At 37.4% G+C, this 18,855-nt stretch overlaps 1 protein-coding gene across 4 annotated transcripts in view; it reads left to right on the top strand.

Annotated features, from left to right (window-relative positions):
- Positions 1–18,855, top strand: part of wge (winged eye) — a 148,362-nt gene that overhangs the window by 87,874 nt on the left and 41,633 nt on the right. For all 4 annotated transcript variants that reach the window (XR_011237451.1, XM_069502510.1, XM_069502509.1 and 1 more), the window contains exons 4-7: positions 6,111–6,237; positions 8,070–8,217; positions 8,644–8,842; positions 10,698–10,799. Coding sequence is in view for 3 of the 4 variants with exons in the window: in XM_069502510.1 (XP_069358611.1) it covers positions 6,111–6,237; positions 8,070–8,217; positions 8,644–8,842; positions 10,698–10,799 (576 nt within the window). In the remaining variant the exon portion in view is untranslated. The remainder of the gene's footprint in view (positions 1–6,110; positions 6,238–8,069; positions 8,218–8,643; positions 8,843–10,697; positions 10,800–18,855) is intronic.

The following is an 18,855-nucleotide window of genomic DNA, read 5'->3' as shown; positions in this document are numbered from 1 at the left end:
ATTATGGTCCATTTTGTCACGGTAATGTGTAATAAATATTACCTACCGTGATTTTGTTTACGCCATTCCGCAAAAGGCTGACAACTAATCAGAAAAAATATTTCTTCGTAAATATTTTCACCGCTACCTATATTTGTTTGTGTTCATAACTGAAGCTATTTTTGTAGAACACCAACAAACAACGGTGATATTTTTAATTAACAGAAATAACCAATAACAACCAAACGGTTGGTTAACGGTATCACGTAACACTACGCGTCGCAATGTACCAGGCTGTCATAATGAATGAGGAGAACAAGTGAGTACAGCTAAAATATAATAAATACATCGCGAGTCGAATATTCCTCTTGATTAATTAATTAATTATTTTATTAACTAATCCACGATATAGGTATTTTCGTGCTGTTCAGTTGCCTGCCGGCTAGATTACTTTCTTACAAAGTCCTCTCTCTACCTGATAACCGCTTCAGCTATTTTGAAGAGATAGACAGAGAAATATTTTAACGCGGGTTTTGGATTTTAGTAACTAGAATAAGGAAAATGATAACAATCAGAACTATAAGTGAACAGTTCAATTCATGTAAAAATGAAAGATCTAACTAGTTGACTCGGCGGCTACGCACGGGGCCTATCTAGTAAACTAAAAACCTTCCTCGAGAAATGTTCTGAATAAAATGGAACCCATTTTGAATAAGTCCTGATTGTTTTTTTAACTTAACAAGTAACAACGTTGTTTTGCGTCTTTTTGACAAGTAACAACGTTATAAATAATATCTGTCCCGGCTGTACTCATGTGTTTAGTCGACGTTAGCCCGACTAGTTTCGAACCCATCCAGCAAACCCATTCGCAGTCAAACCCGCGGCGCGTGCGCGAACTGACTCCCTTGAAAAAGGACCCCGGATGGATTGACCGTTAGTTATTTGAAGAGTAGAATGTTAGAAATCTTTAATCATTGCGATTCTCGAGTGACGCTAGCTATAATTTTTTTGATAAAATTTAATATGCTCTGTATTATGGTGTCATTTTCAAATGTGAAAAATGTAACTTATTAAGAGATCCGTTTTTGGCAAAGTAAGTCAAGTCGTGTTTTTAATATTAGGGCTCCATTCTTCTTTACTCCATCCACTCCATTTTAGTTTTAGTTTTAGTTTAGCAACTCTTTAAGACCTGCTAAATGTGACCAGGCTTCCATAAAAAATAAAGAGATCATGGACATTAACTTCAATGATAAAATGTGCGCGGGAGTCGAACGCGCGCGGAGTGACATTGTGATTAAAATTAAGGCCTCCCTCACACACTACAAATAGATACCGAGTTCTTCACTAATGAGTTCCATTTGTCATGTTGCGTCTATCCCACTACCAACAGTCTAGAGAAATTCAGAGAAGACAAAAGAGTAAATTGTTATATAGGTGGTTATTTATTTGTTTACTTTTGTATGTGTAATGTAAGCCATGTCACCAGTGGCGTGCAGGTCATAGAGGCATAAATGCACTGCTTACCCGAGTTGTATAGCTCAATGCATATTTTCATATGACCTGCCAGTAAACAGATTCCTACCTAACTAATGCCTACCCTAGCTTCAAACCCTGTGCACGCCACTGCATGTCACTAGAAGAATGTTAAATATGCATGTGGAAGGAAAAACCGGCCAAGTGCGAGCCCCGGGATGTAAGCTAATTCTTTACCAAATTTTATCAAAATCGCTTAAACTGCTGGGTTGTGAAAGCTAACAGACAGACACATTTTCGCATTTATCATATTAGTATGGATTCACACGTTAATTTATTGTAGTTTCCTATAAGTCCCGCAAATTGCTATTGAGCTGGAACCATGTCTCATTAACATCGAAATGACGTCATTTTGACGTCAGCTGAAATAAAAATATACCATCAGCTCGAAACTTCAGTCTAGTGCTCACGTCACTAAAACGGCGGCCACGCGCATTAGCAATTTGCGGGAGTTATAACGTAGATCAACAAGGCAACCAGTACCCGTAGTACAAGATTTTACGTCTCACCAAACCAAACCAAATTTGAGAGTCGAAATACTTCCGCGTTACAGTAAAATAGACCTAAACAGCCTTGAATTGAAGTCAAATATTCAATGCCACTGATTTTAATTTCGCAATGTTTCCGCTTGGAGAGCTGGCTGTAGAAGTGTAGACAAACTTGAGCTTTAAAACAAGGCATATAAGATCCAGTTTACTGTGACGCGGAGGTATTTCGACTCTCGAATTTGGTTTCGTTTGGTGAGACGTAAAATCTTGTACCTACTACGGGTACTGAAGCGATTTTAAGTTTGAACACCTCGAAAACCGTAGCGTCTCAAAATCCTACATTGATTGTCCTGTCGGCCAGTCTCAAAATCATTTTTTTTTTACAATACCTAGTTATTAGTGGTTATTGTTTCGTTGGTAGGCAATTGGTATAGTCACTAGCGGGTAGGTCTTCTGTCAAGAAATTCGCAATAGCAGCCCAGAGCTGGAAAGTTGGCGGTGTTAGAGTCTATCAAAATCCAAGTCCAATGCCGCCAATCTGTAATAATTGAATTGAATTGAATTGAATAGACATACAACTTACACACCGGGCCTCGAAGCGAAAAGTCGATGATCCTGTGCGTGATAGTAATAATGCCCCCGCGGGGTGATTACGTAAACCGTTGCAGTAGCGACAGCAGTAGCCATGCGATAGTTCATTTGCTGTCTCTTCTTCTTCTTATTTTGCGTTGTGGCTATTGCTGTCTCTCTCTAACCGCTGTTACATGTGACTTTTTAAAAAAAAATATAAATAAAGAACATTAGCCATGTTAAATGACTAATATTCCCCTTTTTCCTCTCCAACTAAGCGTGCTTGTGCTAGGAGTAGGTACGACAATAGTGCAACGGGCGGGGTTTGAACCGTCGACCTTTCGGTTTTCAGTCCACTCCTTTACCAGTTGAGCTATTGAGGCTCGTGACAGTTTGACAGCAATGATAGCGAGATTTACGTCTGTCGCAAGATTCGTAATCACCCGCGCCGCGCCGCCGGTTGTATGTACATCGACACGACCGACAGTACCTACCATCGTATTATGAGTTATGGAATACAGCGCACGTGCACACAATACAGTGTTTCCATATGTAAATCGAGAATTACCGTGTAGAAGGGTTAAAATTACGGTGTTTCTAGATTAAATTACTGTGGATTAGCTAAAAGAATACCGTGTAAATTACCGTGTCTTTTTTAAAAGAAAAAAGTCACGAATTTGCTTTTAATCAATTATTAATATTATTCTGAATCTGACTCTCCTAGCATAGCAATATCTTTTTCATATACGGATTTTCTTCATATTAATATTTTGTTAAATCTCATTAATTTTACATTTCACTACTTCCTAATTGCTTGAATAAGGACGAAAATAGATTGCTGAGATTTGATGCTTAAACCAAGAGCAAGAGAAATGCTGCCATTACGAAATATGCTAACGTGACTGAGATTCGTACTCGTATTACGCAGTATATTATGAATTTTTTACGTGATTTTTCTATTACGATGACACGGTCAAGGTAATGGCATGTTTACCTTGACGGTAGATTAGGACTGAATTACGGTGCATCTACGGTAATTACCGTGTACATGGAAACACTGACACAATAGTACCTATCTCTGGCATAGAGCAAATTCGTAAAGAGAACATTTTAATGATTATAGTCCTTACAAAATGAGAACTCACACGACATTTTAGCTCTAAGTGTCAACTGTCATGTCAAAACTACTTCACCTTTATAATCTATATAAATATATAAAAGGAAAATGTGACTTACTGACTTACTGACTGACTGACTGATCTATCAACGCACAGCTCAAACTACGGGACGGATCGGGCTGAAAGAACATCGGCGTGGGATTACCTGAATGTTTTAGGAAGCGTCTAGAAATGTGACCTATGCAAAACTTAGTAATTTAATTGGTTAGTTTTTATACAAAATTAGTTTTGTAAGACTTTATCGTAGATTAAATTAATAAATTATTATTTGATTAAATTCATATCCGGTGTTGGTTATAATGACAAAACATTACCAGAGTTGCCACTCTAGAAAAAGTTACCTTTAAAATAGGTATTTCGTTATTATTAAGTAATAAATAAAACTGTTTATAAATCAATGCTTACAAACTATATTTATTATTGTGCTAACTATTACCCGCAGCTTCGCCCCCACGTGGCTCAAGGAAAGAATAATTATTGAGGGTTTGTTACAACAATTTTTGATGTAATAGTTGGTTTGTAATGGTTGGTTAATGGGAACAGTTTATTTGTCTGCGCTTAAACTTGCTTTACGGCTCTAGGCTCTGGTGTAACTATAATCATGCAAAAAATTACATCAATCCGTGGTTCCGTTTCGCATTTATAATAGTATGGTTAGGTATATTCCGTAAATGCATCAACTTAATTTTACCAGAACATCTCTACACAATGTCCGATACAAAACTATAGTGCATACCTAGACTTGTTAGATACCAAACCATCGCACTTACATCCGCGCTTATTTACAGTAGGTACGCTGCAGAAAATAATGTACATCAACCTTTAGAATGATTTCGGTTTTGTAGAGCGTTGTTTCTGTCACTCATACCTATGTGACGTTTTGTCAGTCTTAACGACAGAGGCGAGGCTCTACAAAACCGCTACCTCTTTCTAAAGGTCGATGTACATTATTTTCTGCCGCGTAGGTACTGTATATTAGTGTTGAGTATACTGGACGTCTAAAAAGTTGAATATTTTCTTTTCTTTATACTTATAGAGCATTATCCAAGAGCTATTAAACAACTTATATATTGTAAGTCGTAATTAAAATAAAATTAATGGCAACACTTATTGCCATTGCCATCTTGACAAAGTCTTGACAAGTATTTATAATCGCTGTTATTTTAAATGAGGGTTTATATTAAAAGCAGAATAAATGAAAAAGGTTTTAATCTGATTTTTAATAGAAGAATAAAAACTTTTGATTTTTAATAGATTATTGGAATGTCATCTGAACATAGAGATAGCATATGCATCTGAATAAGATAAAACCTTACAGGATAAAATATGGTAAAAATTGGGTTAAAAGGAATTTAAATACCTACAAATTAAATAACAACTTCAAAACTTGTATTTCAGTTGTATTCGCAGTTTTTTCCAGTTTCTAGTTTATCGTTAGTTAATCACAAGCTTCCTCTCTGATTATCTCGTGTGTTTTGGCTCTATCAAAATATGAGAGCCTTGCTCCGGATTGGTTGCATATTTCCTTTCTAGAAGAAAGAGGTAGTTACCAACTATCCGTAATTAATAGGGATCTTGGTTCCATTGTCAAATCGGAACTGTTTACGTGCATAAAAACTAAACTATAATCACACACTAGTACATCATGCTAAATACTGAAAAAGATCTTTTATAAACTTTTATTTATTTATTTATTTTATAGACAATGCTAATGCCAATGGCATGTAAAGGGCCATTGTTTAGTAGGTAAGTATCTTAGCTGTGCTCGTTTGCTACTCTTTGTGCGCATGCGCGTGATTCGTGCATTTGCAGTTGCAAATGTCACTTGTCAGAGTCTCTGACTCACGAGTTGGGCACACAACTCTTAAGTGTTTTTACTTGATAATATTAATGCATCAATCTTGCATATACTACCAACCAAAGAGTATGTAACCACTACGTTACTTTCATAATCTCAGAATATAAAAATATTAATATTTTTTTTTTGGTGGATCCTGAAATGAAAAATCTTGGTGATTATGTTTAAGTAATGGACCCCCTGTGGTATTAATATTTTTTCCTACATAAACGCATTCAAGGTAAAATTTTGTTTGAAGCTCGCCTTTGTTCTTTGGCATGCAGATAGCTAGTATAACGTAGGCATCCGCTAAGAAAGAATTTTTGAAAATTCAACCCCTAAGGGGGTGAAAAAGGGGTTTGATATTTGTTTAGTCCACGTGAACGAAGTCGCGGGCATAAGCTAGTTAGGAATAAAATCGTACTTTTGACATGACAGTTGTGAGTTGACACATAAAGTTAAAATGGCGAGTGAGAACTTAAAATTTATGCATTATACTTTATCGTTTGTTATGTTTGTCCCCAGTAACGGAGAGCCTATTCTCTACGTCGCTGTCGACGTTCGGCGTGCCCACGCCGCCGCCCAACTCTCCGTACTCGCCGCTGCAGTTGGAGCTGCTCAACTGCGCTCAGCGCGTGCTTCTCTCCGACAAGTAACTATACCACCTCTATGTTCATGATACCCTGGTCATCTTGACCCACAGTACATGCATGTCATTGAACCAGTTGCGGCGGTCAAACTCGAAGCACCTTGAAGCATGCGCATGCGTCAGCCGAAGAACTAGTACGAGGATCGTCTTACAATTATGATGCCCTGGTGTTAATTGAATCACAGCTGTGGACGTTATTAGTCTCCAACCTCGCTAACTAATAACATCCGAATAAGCAAATCCGTCGTCTAAACGGAGGATTGTATAATCTAAATATATAAAAGGAAAGGGTGACTGAGACTGGCTGACTGATCTATCAAGGCACAGCTCAAACTACTGGACGGATCGAGCTGGGCATGCAGATAGCTATTATAACGTAGGCATCCGTTATAGACTTGTGGACGATCCACCGATCCCAAACTAACCGGCTCGTTGGAAAGCCTGGAACACCGCAGAGACGTAAGCTCTCTTTGCGTGTTCTATTGCCTCTATAATGGAGTGTTCCGAAGAGTTGTTTGATTTCATTCCACCCTCCCTTTTCTACAACCGCACCGCACGCCACCGCAATCAATTCCACCCTCAACCACCTGGGTTTCTGGATCACTTCGACTACCCGTTGTGCCAAATCCTTTTTTCCACGCACATGCAAACTGTGGAATCAACTCCCTTCGGCGGTGTTCCCTTTAAATTGTAACATGGGGTTATTCAAGGGGCGGACCAACAAATTCCTAAAAGGCCGGCAATGCATCGGCAGGTCCTCTGGTGCTGCAAATGTTCATGGGAGGAAGCCACTTCTGTTCTATTCTGAACTACGTCGTTTTACATAAGCATCAGAGTCTAAATTCTGTTTTTCAACGTACGCAACGTGCGGGAGAGTTAGAAGAAGCCTGTTAAATGACAAGTAGGTACGTTTCGAGTTTCGCTAACATGAGATGGGGGGAAGGGGGGGAAGTTATGTAACCTCGTCACGTTTATAACGTGAGTTTACTCTGCCACGAGCCACGTGGGACGTGGGGCGGATGCCATCTTTGTCCTTTTAAATGCGCTGATAGACCTGAGCATTCACTTGTAATGAGCATTCGTGCAAAAGTTACATTACCGAAAAATACGAGAACATTTTAGCGAGCATTCTATCGAACGTTCTGGTGAGCATTCTAGCGAGCAGATTTGCTTCGACGAAACAGATTAGTTTGCCACCATCTTCTATTTTTTTTTTTAACATAACCCTAGAATTCTCAAGATGTTCGTAGCAATATTTGGCTCTATGCTTGGCTCGGCTCGTTGTTCAGTTTGACAAAAATAAAAACGGCGAATGCTCGATGTTCTGTTACAAGTGAATTATCAAGTCTATCAGTACCGTTAGGGTTCCGTAATCCGTACCACAAACGGAAAAAGGAACCCTTATAGGATCACTTTGTTGTCTGTCTGTGTGTCCGTCTGTCCGTCTGTCTGTTTGTCTGTCGTGTCGTGTGACGTGTCTGTCAAGAAAACCTATTGGGTCACTCTGACCATGAAATTTGTCAAGTCTTATAGCACAAGTAAAGGAAAAAATCCGAAAACCGTGAATTTGTGGTTACATCACAAAAAAAAATAACATGTTTATGAACAAAGAATTAGTATTTTCAATTTTCAAAATAAGATAACTAACTATACCAAGTGGGGTATCATTATTATGTATCGTCACTGAGGTTGCATGAGGTGCTAAAGCACCGGTGAGTCGGTGCCATTTTCTTTGTTCAATAGCCCCTGTCCCATATTTATGTCAATGTTTATTTATACGACAGAATAAAGAAAGAATAAGTTTAGTTGTGTAATATATAAACTCGATTGTACAGGGAGCCCAGCAGAATGGAAGAGGCCAAACTGGGCAAGTGTCTGTCGGAGTCACTCTGCTGCCCGGACGCGATGATGCAACCGCTCACCATCAAGACCGAGCAGGCCAAGCGGACTTGCAACACTTGCCTCACCAATTCGCCCAAGAAGGTGGGTTTACATTTAGGGTGAGATCTATAGAGCGCACTCTGACAGAGTTAAAACGAGACAGGAAGATGAATTTTGATAGTTTCAAGCTACAAGCAGGCGTTATTTTGCGGAACTTTATGATATACAAGGAATCAAAAGCTTAATTTTAAGCTATAATCCGCTGAAACAGATAAATCTGTATGGTGCAACATGTAGCATGCGGTATGCAACGCCTTCTCACAGCTAAACATGCAGGGAAAGCCAGCCACCAAGCAAGCAATACGCACTACCACCTCGCAGCACAACACAAATTCCCCAAAACACACACGACACACGAGGGAGTGCTATTTATAAAACAGTATGTTAGCTTATCTCCGTTGAAAGACGCTGTAGTGGCTGAATTTCAGCCAGGAGAACATCAAAGTTACCATACTTTTGTGTTCCTAGGTCATGCATACAGACGGCGGCTGCAGTCGAACCAACCCAGTGACGTGGGTCGGCGTCGCTGGTCAGAACGTTCAAGTGCAAGTCAAACGGGAACCGCAGCACATGCACCTCTCGGAGCTGGTCGCAGTCAAGCTGGAGCAAGCTTCGCCGGGGAACAAGCCGGACCCACCGCCCGGTATACCTGCCAGTTTGAACAATGGTGAGTTCTAGCGGTTTATGTTTTCTTGGTAATCATGAACGTCATACGCACATCAGCATCACATCATGAAGCGCACGCACATACGCGCCTACAATCCTAATTCCAAGCTGGAGCAAGCTTCGTCGGGGAACAAGCCGGACCCACCGCCCGGTATACCTGCGAGCTTGAACAATGGTGAGTTCTTGCGATTTATGTTTTCTTGGTAATCATGAACAGCATATAAACGCGCCTCCTAACTAACGGCAGCCATCGGGATGGATGGAGCCAAGATTCGTCGACATGATATTCTTCCAGACATACCTAGTACTCGGTAACTTCAGATGCACTGTAATCATGAACAACTGGGTTGTTTGTTTATTATTGGATATCCAGCAAGCCGGATCCACTTCCACAGCACACAGCAAGATAGTAAAATTGATAACGATGTTTGTTTACATAATTATCTTTTGATTTATGCTGTCCTGGTGATAATAGAGACTCAGCTGTCTGTTTAAATTTCGCAATGGCCACACACCATAAAGTCTATTTGGGCGAGACGAGACTTCTTTTCGATATGCTAGTGTCGCCCACAAAATTTTCTAATACATTTCTGGCTAGTTCACGTGTTTGAACTAGCCAGAAATGTATTTTGGTTTTTTGTTTATACACGTGACGCGGAAGAGGCAACCGAAGTATTTTTAACCGACTTCCAAAAAGGAGGTCCGTTTCTTTTTTTTTAATGTATATATTAGAATGAAAACCACTTTGATTTACTTTAGAAGGCATTCACTGTTCACATAGTAATTCTTAGTTATATCAGCACAAGACCAAACTACTCTTTTCACGCGCCATTTCAGAGTGACGCCTCGCATCCATTCGCTACTCCGCACTCCGCAGAGCAACGCCATACAATCACCTAGTTTTATCCGTCTAACAGTTTGTACATCGATTTTTACGAGGTTTCTGGACCGATTTGCAAATTTTTTTTAATACACAAAACTTAAAAGCAACATCGAAATCGATAAACGGTCGATGCGGACTCGTGCAGCACTAGAGGCGGCGTATGCGAGGCGCACTCCACGACTCAACTTATACCCCATTGGCCATCTCGATCTGTCGCGAACTGTAGTGCGTTGCAGTTAGAAAAAAACCCGACTGTTTTAATTGATTTAAATAAAACACCATACAAGAAAAATACAATTATTTTATACTAGTTTATGCTCGCGACTTCGTTCGTCCGCGTGGACACAAATTTCAATTTAATATTGAATTTTCAAAAATCCTTTCTTAGCGGATGTCTATGTTATGATATTATATTATCTATCTGCATGCCACATTTCAGCCCGATTCGTCCAGTAGTTTGAGCTGTGCGTTGATAGATCAGTCAGTCAGTCAATCAATCAGCTTTTCCTTTTTAACCGACTTCATATATATTAGAAAGACTAGACAGGCAGATCGTAGGTTACTAAACAAAATTGAAATGATTAATTACTCAGCGGGCGATGGAGAGAGCTATGCTTGGAGTTTCTCTACGTGATCAAATCAGAAATGAGGAGATCCGTAAGAGAACTAGAGTGACCGACAGCCGAAGTGGCAATGGGCAGGGCACATAGTTCGTACAACCGATAGACGTTGGGGTCCCAAGGTGCTGGAATGGCGACCTCGCACCGGAAGACTCAGCGTTGGAAGACCCCCCACTAGGTGGACGGATGACATCAAACGAGTCGCAGGGAGCCGCTGGATTCAGGCGGAGCAAGACCGTGGCATGTGGAAGTCCCTACAAGAGACCTATGTCCAGCTGTGGACGTCTATCGATTGATGATAATGATGATGATTCAAAGATGAGTATGGTTTAACTGTTCCTTTTGTGTAACAGGTTCGATTCCCGTCGGGATCGCGGTGGCTCGGCAGAGGGTCGGCGACGCGGGCTTGCTTGCCGCACTTTCGCAGAAGGACAATCAAAGGTTACACGATTTAGGTAAGTTTAACTGAACTTATAAAATACAGAGTTAAAATTATCTTCATATTATAATAAACGAGTAATTCATCATCAACACCCCATCGGCTCACTACTGAGCACGGGTCTCCTCTCGGAATGAGAAGTGTCCACCACGCTGCCCATGTGCGGATTGGCAGACTTCACACAACATTAAGAACATGAGAACGCTCAAAATAGGTTCAGCCGTTCCGAAGACTAACCCGTTCAAACAGACAAACAGACGGACAAAATATTTAAAGACGTATGATTCAGTTATGGTACAGGTATGGTATCAACATGGGGTTATTCAAGGGCGGACCAACAAATTCCTAAAAGCCCGGCAACGCACCGGGTTACTCTGGTGCTGCAAATGTTCATAGGCGGCGGTAATCACTTAACATCAGGTGATCCGCCTGCACGCCTTAATATGGCGTAGTTATTTCCAAATTACAGATAGACACTTCAATTTTATTTATTAGTATAGATTTGCTGCGTATTTATTACTAGCTTATGCTCGCGACTTCGTCCGCGTGGACTACACAAATTTCAAACCCCTATTTCACCCCCTTAGGGGTTGAATTTTCAAAAATCCTTTCTTAGCGGATTGCCTACGTCATAATAGCTATCTGCATGCTTTTCAGCCCGATCCGTCCAGTAGTTTGAGCTGTGCGTTGATAGATCAGTCAGTCAGTTAGTCAGTCAGTCACCTTTTCTTTTTATATATTTATTATTTTATTGTATAGATCCATCTATGTACCTATTATAAATTATGATATCGCTAAATGACCGATGCATATACAATTTGTTGTATTTTTATTTTTATGGTTGGTAACCTCATTCTGTACGCGCCGTTGTTGCTTACGTCACTAAATGTCAAATGTGGCAATCACAACCTCTTTGACGCTCCTGTAAACCTAGTACCACTATGTATAGACAACCGTTCGATGAATGAAAAAAAATAACCGTTAAATAAATTAATATAAAAACGTATGTCTTCTAACTTTTTAAGAATAGACTTTAATTTCTGCGTCAGAAGGACTAAAATTCAAAATCAAAGCATTTTTGATAAATATAAAAAGTTGTGTAGAAAATTATAAACAGGTTGCTCCTTTTTCGCATTTAATTCTTTTCTTTTTTTTTGTTACATTCATTCACATTTTTAGCTTCCGTTACACGAACACGTTTGTTTTTTTGACACAAATACAAATACAAACCATTTATTTGCTGATTGTAGGTAGGCATTCGTAAGGTGTTAGTTACAGTTGTTTTGTTTCGAGCTACAATCTGCCATACCATGGCGTGCAAAAAAATCTTAAATAAAATAATTCATAGGAATTAGTATTGCAACACAATAATTATTATTAATTGATGTATAATTATTGATATCTTTTCAATTGATCGGAGCCGGTTTTTATGGGTATCGAATTTTAAAAAAGTACGACTAACTGTTGAGATACAGGTGATGAAATCGTAACTTTAAATAAAGCCTAGTTTAATATGGCCTTCGTGTCGGACCGAAGTCTGAAGTCACTATCGTAGCATCGCAGTGCTCGCACTCTATGCACTAACTCCCGATAGATACCTATATTAGATACGGTATAAAATACGACCTCAGCCTAGTGAATAAATTGAGATTAAATAAAATAGATTACCATTATGGAAGTGGAACAATATTTCTCGTTTTATCTTTGAAACAATTTGACTAACGGTCGTTTTAAAAGAAAAATAAAAGTTAAAAAAATAGTTTAATTTGCTCTTCCCGTTGACCTAAAATCATGAAATTTGGTAGGTAGGTATGTCTTATAGCACAAGTAAAGGAATAAATCCGAAAACTGTGAATTTGTTGTTATATCACAAAAAATAATTAAAATATATTTTCAATTTTCAAAATAAGATAACTATACCAAGTGGGGTATCATATTATGAAAGGGCTTTAACTGCACATTCTAAAACAGATTTTTATTTATTTTTATTTATTTTTATGCATCTTAGTTTTTGAATTATCGTGCAAAACTGACGTGACTATAGTACGGAACCCTCGGTGCGCGAGCCTGACTCGCACTTGGCTTTTTTTATGTATAGCATAGCCCATATAAAAGCTAAGAATAATGTTTTCCGTATTTATGGCTTTTTCAGTAGATATAGGTCCTAGGTAAAGGCGTAAATAAATACAATTGCTAAACTTTTTAATGCAAGTTTCGATTGTGAAAGGTGCGGTAGACAATAAAATATACTCGTATTATGTTTTATTGAGCTTCAAAGGTTAAATATTCAGTATAGGTGAAGTGAAAACGACTGGTGAACATTATTAATAACATTATTATGCAATATAATGCCATTAACATTAGCGGGAGTCAGCCGGGTGTTTCCATCACAGCATAATATAAACATAATATAAGTATATATAAGCACATAATTGCGGTTTTCCTCCACGTTTCCTTCTGCCATGCTTATAGGGCTGCCATACTCGTACAAAAATACTTTTCGTGGACATTCTTCTTTTTCATTAGAATATTGTTAAAATCATTAAAATATGTTATTGTGTAATTTTTTAGATTTTAAAGTATGAGTAAGATTTTACAGCTTTCTGTAAATCCTATATGTAATGTAGTTTATTATTTAAAATAATGAAAGAACTATTACAAACAAACATACCTTATGAAATTGACATATTATTTAAAGCAAAAACAAAAGGTTCTACTCATATCAGATGATTTACAAATCCGTAAAATTCTAGCTATAAAATAATATGCAATTAGGTGGCTGAAACCTTGCTAACTAAAAATCGATGGTACTGACTACATGCATGACTTTGTTGTGACTGAGCTCTCTATAGATCTCACCCTTAGACATGAACTAAAGTTGACTTAAACCAAAATAAAGATTAACTCTGAGGTTTCTGTGTTTCGAATTTAGATGTTCGAAATCTATTAACGTTATCTCGATTTAAAGTATCAAACTAGCCCTAAGGGAGTGTCCCAAAAATCGCCGCCATCTGGCTGACTCAACATCTGATCATTAATTTCGATTGTAAAAAGATCGTTAAAGCACGCATCCAGCTTTCCAAACGAGATTTATTACTAAACAGCTGAAACAAACAATTATATGCTAATCGTAGTTCTGTATGGTCAATGAATGTATAACTTACAAGTTACAACATAAGTGGTACTTACGTTATAAAATATTTTCACCTGTGCCATCATTATTATTTTCTTGCTGTTATGACTATGTTCTTACAAGTTGTTATCACGTTTCGAAGAAGTGCAGCGGGAAAAAATATACATTAACGATAAACTGCATGTATTACGGAATATTACAAGCTCTCAATGATAATTCTAAATGGTTTTTAAAAACTACTGGATAGATTTTAGAATATTGTAGGTACGTTTCGTTAATAATCTCCATAGATATATTATTATATCTAATCTCATAATTTCCATCATCTTTATAACATTATTTTAAGATAGGTTTTTATATTATCATCATAATAATTAGTTAAGCTTCGTTAAAATACTCGTACATATTATTATTATCTTTCACTTCATATTTAGTAGACATTTTGTTAAAAATTAAAACTATTTTATGCTTTACCAAATACAATACTCGTATCTTATGACTTAATCTGAAGCTTTCGTTACTTTTTATATTATGAGATTTTTAACTTAAGCAAATAAATCTACTCTTTAAGTTTTATTTATGAGACGTTTTGTGCTCAAAGAGATTAAGAAATGAAAACTTTCAAATTATATTGCTAGAATGCTCGCTAATACTTTTATTTGTTTTTCATAAAAGCGTAACGTGACTTTTATTTATTTCTCAGACAATTGCAATATTAGATATTAATCAAATTTTGAGCTTGGAATAAAATGATAATGTAAACGATTCAAATAGTACATCAAATTATATACAGTTTGCTTATATACCTAGTATATCTCTATCTAGCAGATATATGCTACATATTATAAAGTTAGTCCTTTTGCAAAGTATTATATTATAAAATCTGTTAGTAATATTACTAACAGATTTTATAATATAATACTTAAAACACGCATCGGATATAATATAAATACAAACTATTCCACCAATCAATTAAGAGCCGGCAAATGTTTGTGTATTATTATATACGGACGGGCTTTTAAAGTAAAGTGCAATTATATACCGTCGGCTGGTATTGCTTTAATTGCAGTAAATGAGCGAGTATCGGCTAGATTGCAGATTATGCAACCGTGAAGTTTGCACGCGTACTCAAATATTTCATATTATGTAGTCGAGTCGAATATATCATGTGAAACTATATACCTACCTATTAATTACATAAGGTCTAGTAAAAATTGAGATTAACTATTTAACGTTTTTAAAAAACTGGCTATCAATACTAGCAATTGTTGTATAGTATAACCTTACTAGATGATGCTAATTTAGGTTTTTTTAAATGCCCAAAGAAACTTTTCGATTTGCCGAGATAAAAAGTAGCCTACATCCGTAATTATGGGATGCAAGCTATCTCTGTACCAAATAGGTATTTGTCCACATAGAATTAGTTTTCTATGAATGCCCGACGCAGCTGACACTTGTCTTGTTGTTGATTTCGCACTTGCTGCTGCTGATGCTGTCAGTGTTGAAAAATACGTAAAACTTTTACAGTCGTCTTTTCATGAAAACACAACTCAAATTCATAGTTAAAAACCGCCCAAGTGCGAGTCAGACTCGCGCACTGAGGGTTCCGTACTACAATCGTATTTTATTGACATTTTGCACGATAAACTAAAAACTATTATGCCTTAAAATAAATAAAATCTGTTTTAGAATCTACAGGTAAAACCCTTTCATAATTTATGATACACCACTTGGTAGGTATAGCAATCTTACTTTGAAAGACAAAAATAGCAATATTTGTTCATGAACACATTTTAATTTTTTGATGTGATGTAACCACAAATTCAAGGTTTTTACATTTTCCCCCTAATGACTGTTTCTTGACTGGCAGACAGACAGACAGAAAGACAGACAACGAAGTGATCCTATAAGGGTTTTTCCTTTTGAGGTACGGAACCTTAAAAATAGATAGACAAACATAAAATGAGTTTCACCTCTTAAATTAAATAGGTAGGTACAGGAGGTACTTAGCTTAAAATCTAGGTAACAATCAACGATGGCTTTAGTTAGGCAGTAACCTGTTACATTTGTTTACCGCATTGTTATCGTGACTATAGCGCACTCGTGTTTTTATTATCCGCTTTATAAAATTAATTGAATCCGGAGAGCTTTACAATCCTCTCATTACCCCTGCTGCTGTTACTCTAGCACAGTACCCCTAGTATGATTTCGCACATCTCGTAAACTTTGATGGTTTTCCTAAGTTACGATACTAAAACGTCATACTAATTTTACTAAAAACTTCCTATTTTAACGCTAAAAAGTTCCGCTACATATACAGCAGCAAATAAAAATCGGTGAATATACTGAATCCCTAGGAAACGATTTTTCTGTCTCCGAGTGTTCACACAATACTGCCAAGAGTGAACAAATGAGAAGTGTAGAATATGTGATTGTATAACAAAATGTATTTAAGTCCATTTTACTACTACGCAAGGCTAGAGTGAATATGCATCTTCTAGGCAATCGCGCTCCAATCTTTTTTTTTTTTTTAATATTCTTTATTGTACACCAAAAAGAAACATGTAAAAGAAGAAAGAACATACAATCAGCGGCCTTATCGCTGTGAAGCGATCTCTACCAGGCAACTAGGTCGAAGAGGATTTAAGGGCTAGTGAAACTGGGTTTAAGGTGTACGTAAGTTGTTAGGGAACATAAAGATAATAATTATAATATAAGTAATATGTATATTAATAGGCACAGAAATGCCTTAATAATAATATATAGATAAAGATATACACAGGTACATATATAATACATAATATAATCTTGACTTCTTCTTCTCGAGTCGACGGTCATCTCAAACACGGGTAGCCCAAAAAGCCGCAACTTGACTATCTGAGGCATGGTTATCGTCAAGCGCAAGCCTATTTTTACAATAAAAAATACTTTATAGTATCGATGAAAACCATCGACGTTTTCGAGATGTGGAAACTCGTGCTAGTGGGTCCAGATAGCATCGTGAAAGCGGGCGGATGTACCTATCTAGCTCAAATTTATTTACACGGCAAAAACACCGGCCCGACCAATTACATGCTAATCAGAGTTTTACAATTACTATAAATTGCGCCAGCGCAGTCGCTTTTATGGCTTCATGAATATACACGTCGCGCGTCGCGCGGACTACGCGTTTTTTAATTTTAATTCTTTCGGAGCACGCTGTATGTGCGTGGGGTTTGATAACAATTGGACACGCAACAATTTTTGTCTTTTTTATTTACTTTTTGCAAAATATATATCAAAGGTTCTAGTGTAACTTTCAAGTTAAGGTTAATCATTATCAACCGATAGACGTCCACTGCTAGACATAGGTCTCTTGTAGGGACTTCCACACGCCACAGTCTTGCGCCGCCTGAATCCAGCGGCTCCCTGCGACTGGTCTGATGTCGTCCGTCCAGCTAGTGCGGGGTCTTCCAACATTGCGTCTTCCGGTTAACTTACCTAAACAATAGCTAAATGAAGAAAGAAACCTTCGTCCTTATAAGAGTTACCAAACGTTATAAAATCGATAATCTATCATGGTCCGCACACCAAGCCCTTAGCAACCCTCTTCTTTCATTTGAACGCTGCAATAAACACGTAATTATTAATATAGTATTCTCTCCCTCCCTATCTTTCCTCCTCAATCCTCTCCATTCACTTTATTGTCAAAGCAATCTCTACCTAAGCGAAAATAAAGTTGACTTTCAAGTACCAGGGTGATATGAGTTAGAGAAGCATTTGGGTTTCTTAATTAAAACATGGCGCATGACCATCTTAGTTTCTATACAAAAGTGATAGTTATATTCAAAGCTGTAGTGGTCAATATCGCACGGAAAGCGACAGTCAAAGCCAAACAAAAGTGAGTCCAGTAGATAATAACGCCACAGCAAGTGGTCGAAAACATTTGGGGGCTCATGACAGAAAAATAAATTATTTTTGATTTATTTGATAACATTGCCACTGAAATAAGAGTCAGTGTATTTTGAAATTATAAAATTATTATTATTGGAACTACTATGTATCTACCTACGTTGTTATTATTTCAGGCTTAATGGTAAAGGAAAAAACTATACATATTTAATTATTTGTTTGAAAATGATTTATTCGCAACTGTCAGTTCGAGACATTTCACCGCGATTAATAGCCTCATCTGGTGACAGAAGGGCTGGCTCATTTTTTGCGCAACGGATCAGCCTGGCTGTCCAGCGCGGAAATGCAGCCAGTATTCTTGGCACCATTCCACGCGGTCATGATTTATATAGTAATTAGATAAGGCTAGCTTTAAGTTTTATTGTAATATTAAAAAAGATTAAAAAAAAAAAACTCAGTTGTCACTAAAATGAGATGCAATATTTAAACTCCTGTTTGAGAGTTAAACCTACTTTCAGATTAATATTGATTAGTAATTAATTGCGTCTGATAAATAAATAGATCTTAGAAGTATATAGCTAATTACGTAGTAAGTAGTTACCCGTTACGTTAATCAGAAACTTAAATTATATGAAGTTAAGGATAAGTAATGTTATCTAACGATGATATCTTATCCTTTCATATTCCCTTTTAGGTTTGAATAGGTAGGTAAGTCTACAAGGACTACGTTTAGGAGATCGTACTAGATGATGCCCGCGACTCCGTCCGCGTGGATTGAGTTTTAAAAAATCCTTTGATTCTCCGGGATCTTTTTGATTTTCCCCGCAAGCTATCTCTGTACCAAATTTCTTTAAAATCGGTTTAACGAATGGGCCGTGAAAGGTTAGCAGACAGACAGATAGACACTTTCGCACTAACCATATTAGTATGGATGAATTGTGATGTTAAACTAATATATGTATCTACATAGTTATATCTGTGTAGAACTATATTTTTATGTTATGTATAACAACCAAGTTTGGTAGCATTTTGAGTTTTGGTAGCATTC

This window comes from Maniola hyperantus, chromosome 13 (assembly GCF_902806685.2).
Source record: "Maniola hyperantus chromosome 13, iAphHyp1.2, whole genome shotgun sequence".
Lineage (NCBI taxonomy): Eukaryota > Metazoa > Arthropoda > Insecta > Lepidoptera > Nymphalidae > Maniola > Maniola hyperantus.
The sequence above is the reverse complement of the archived record's forward strand: the minus strand, read 5'-3'. Positions and strand labels throughout refer to the sequence as shown.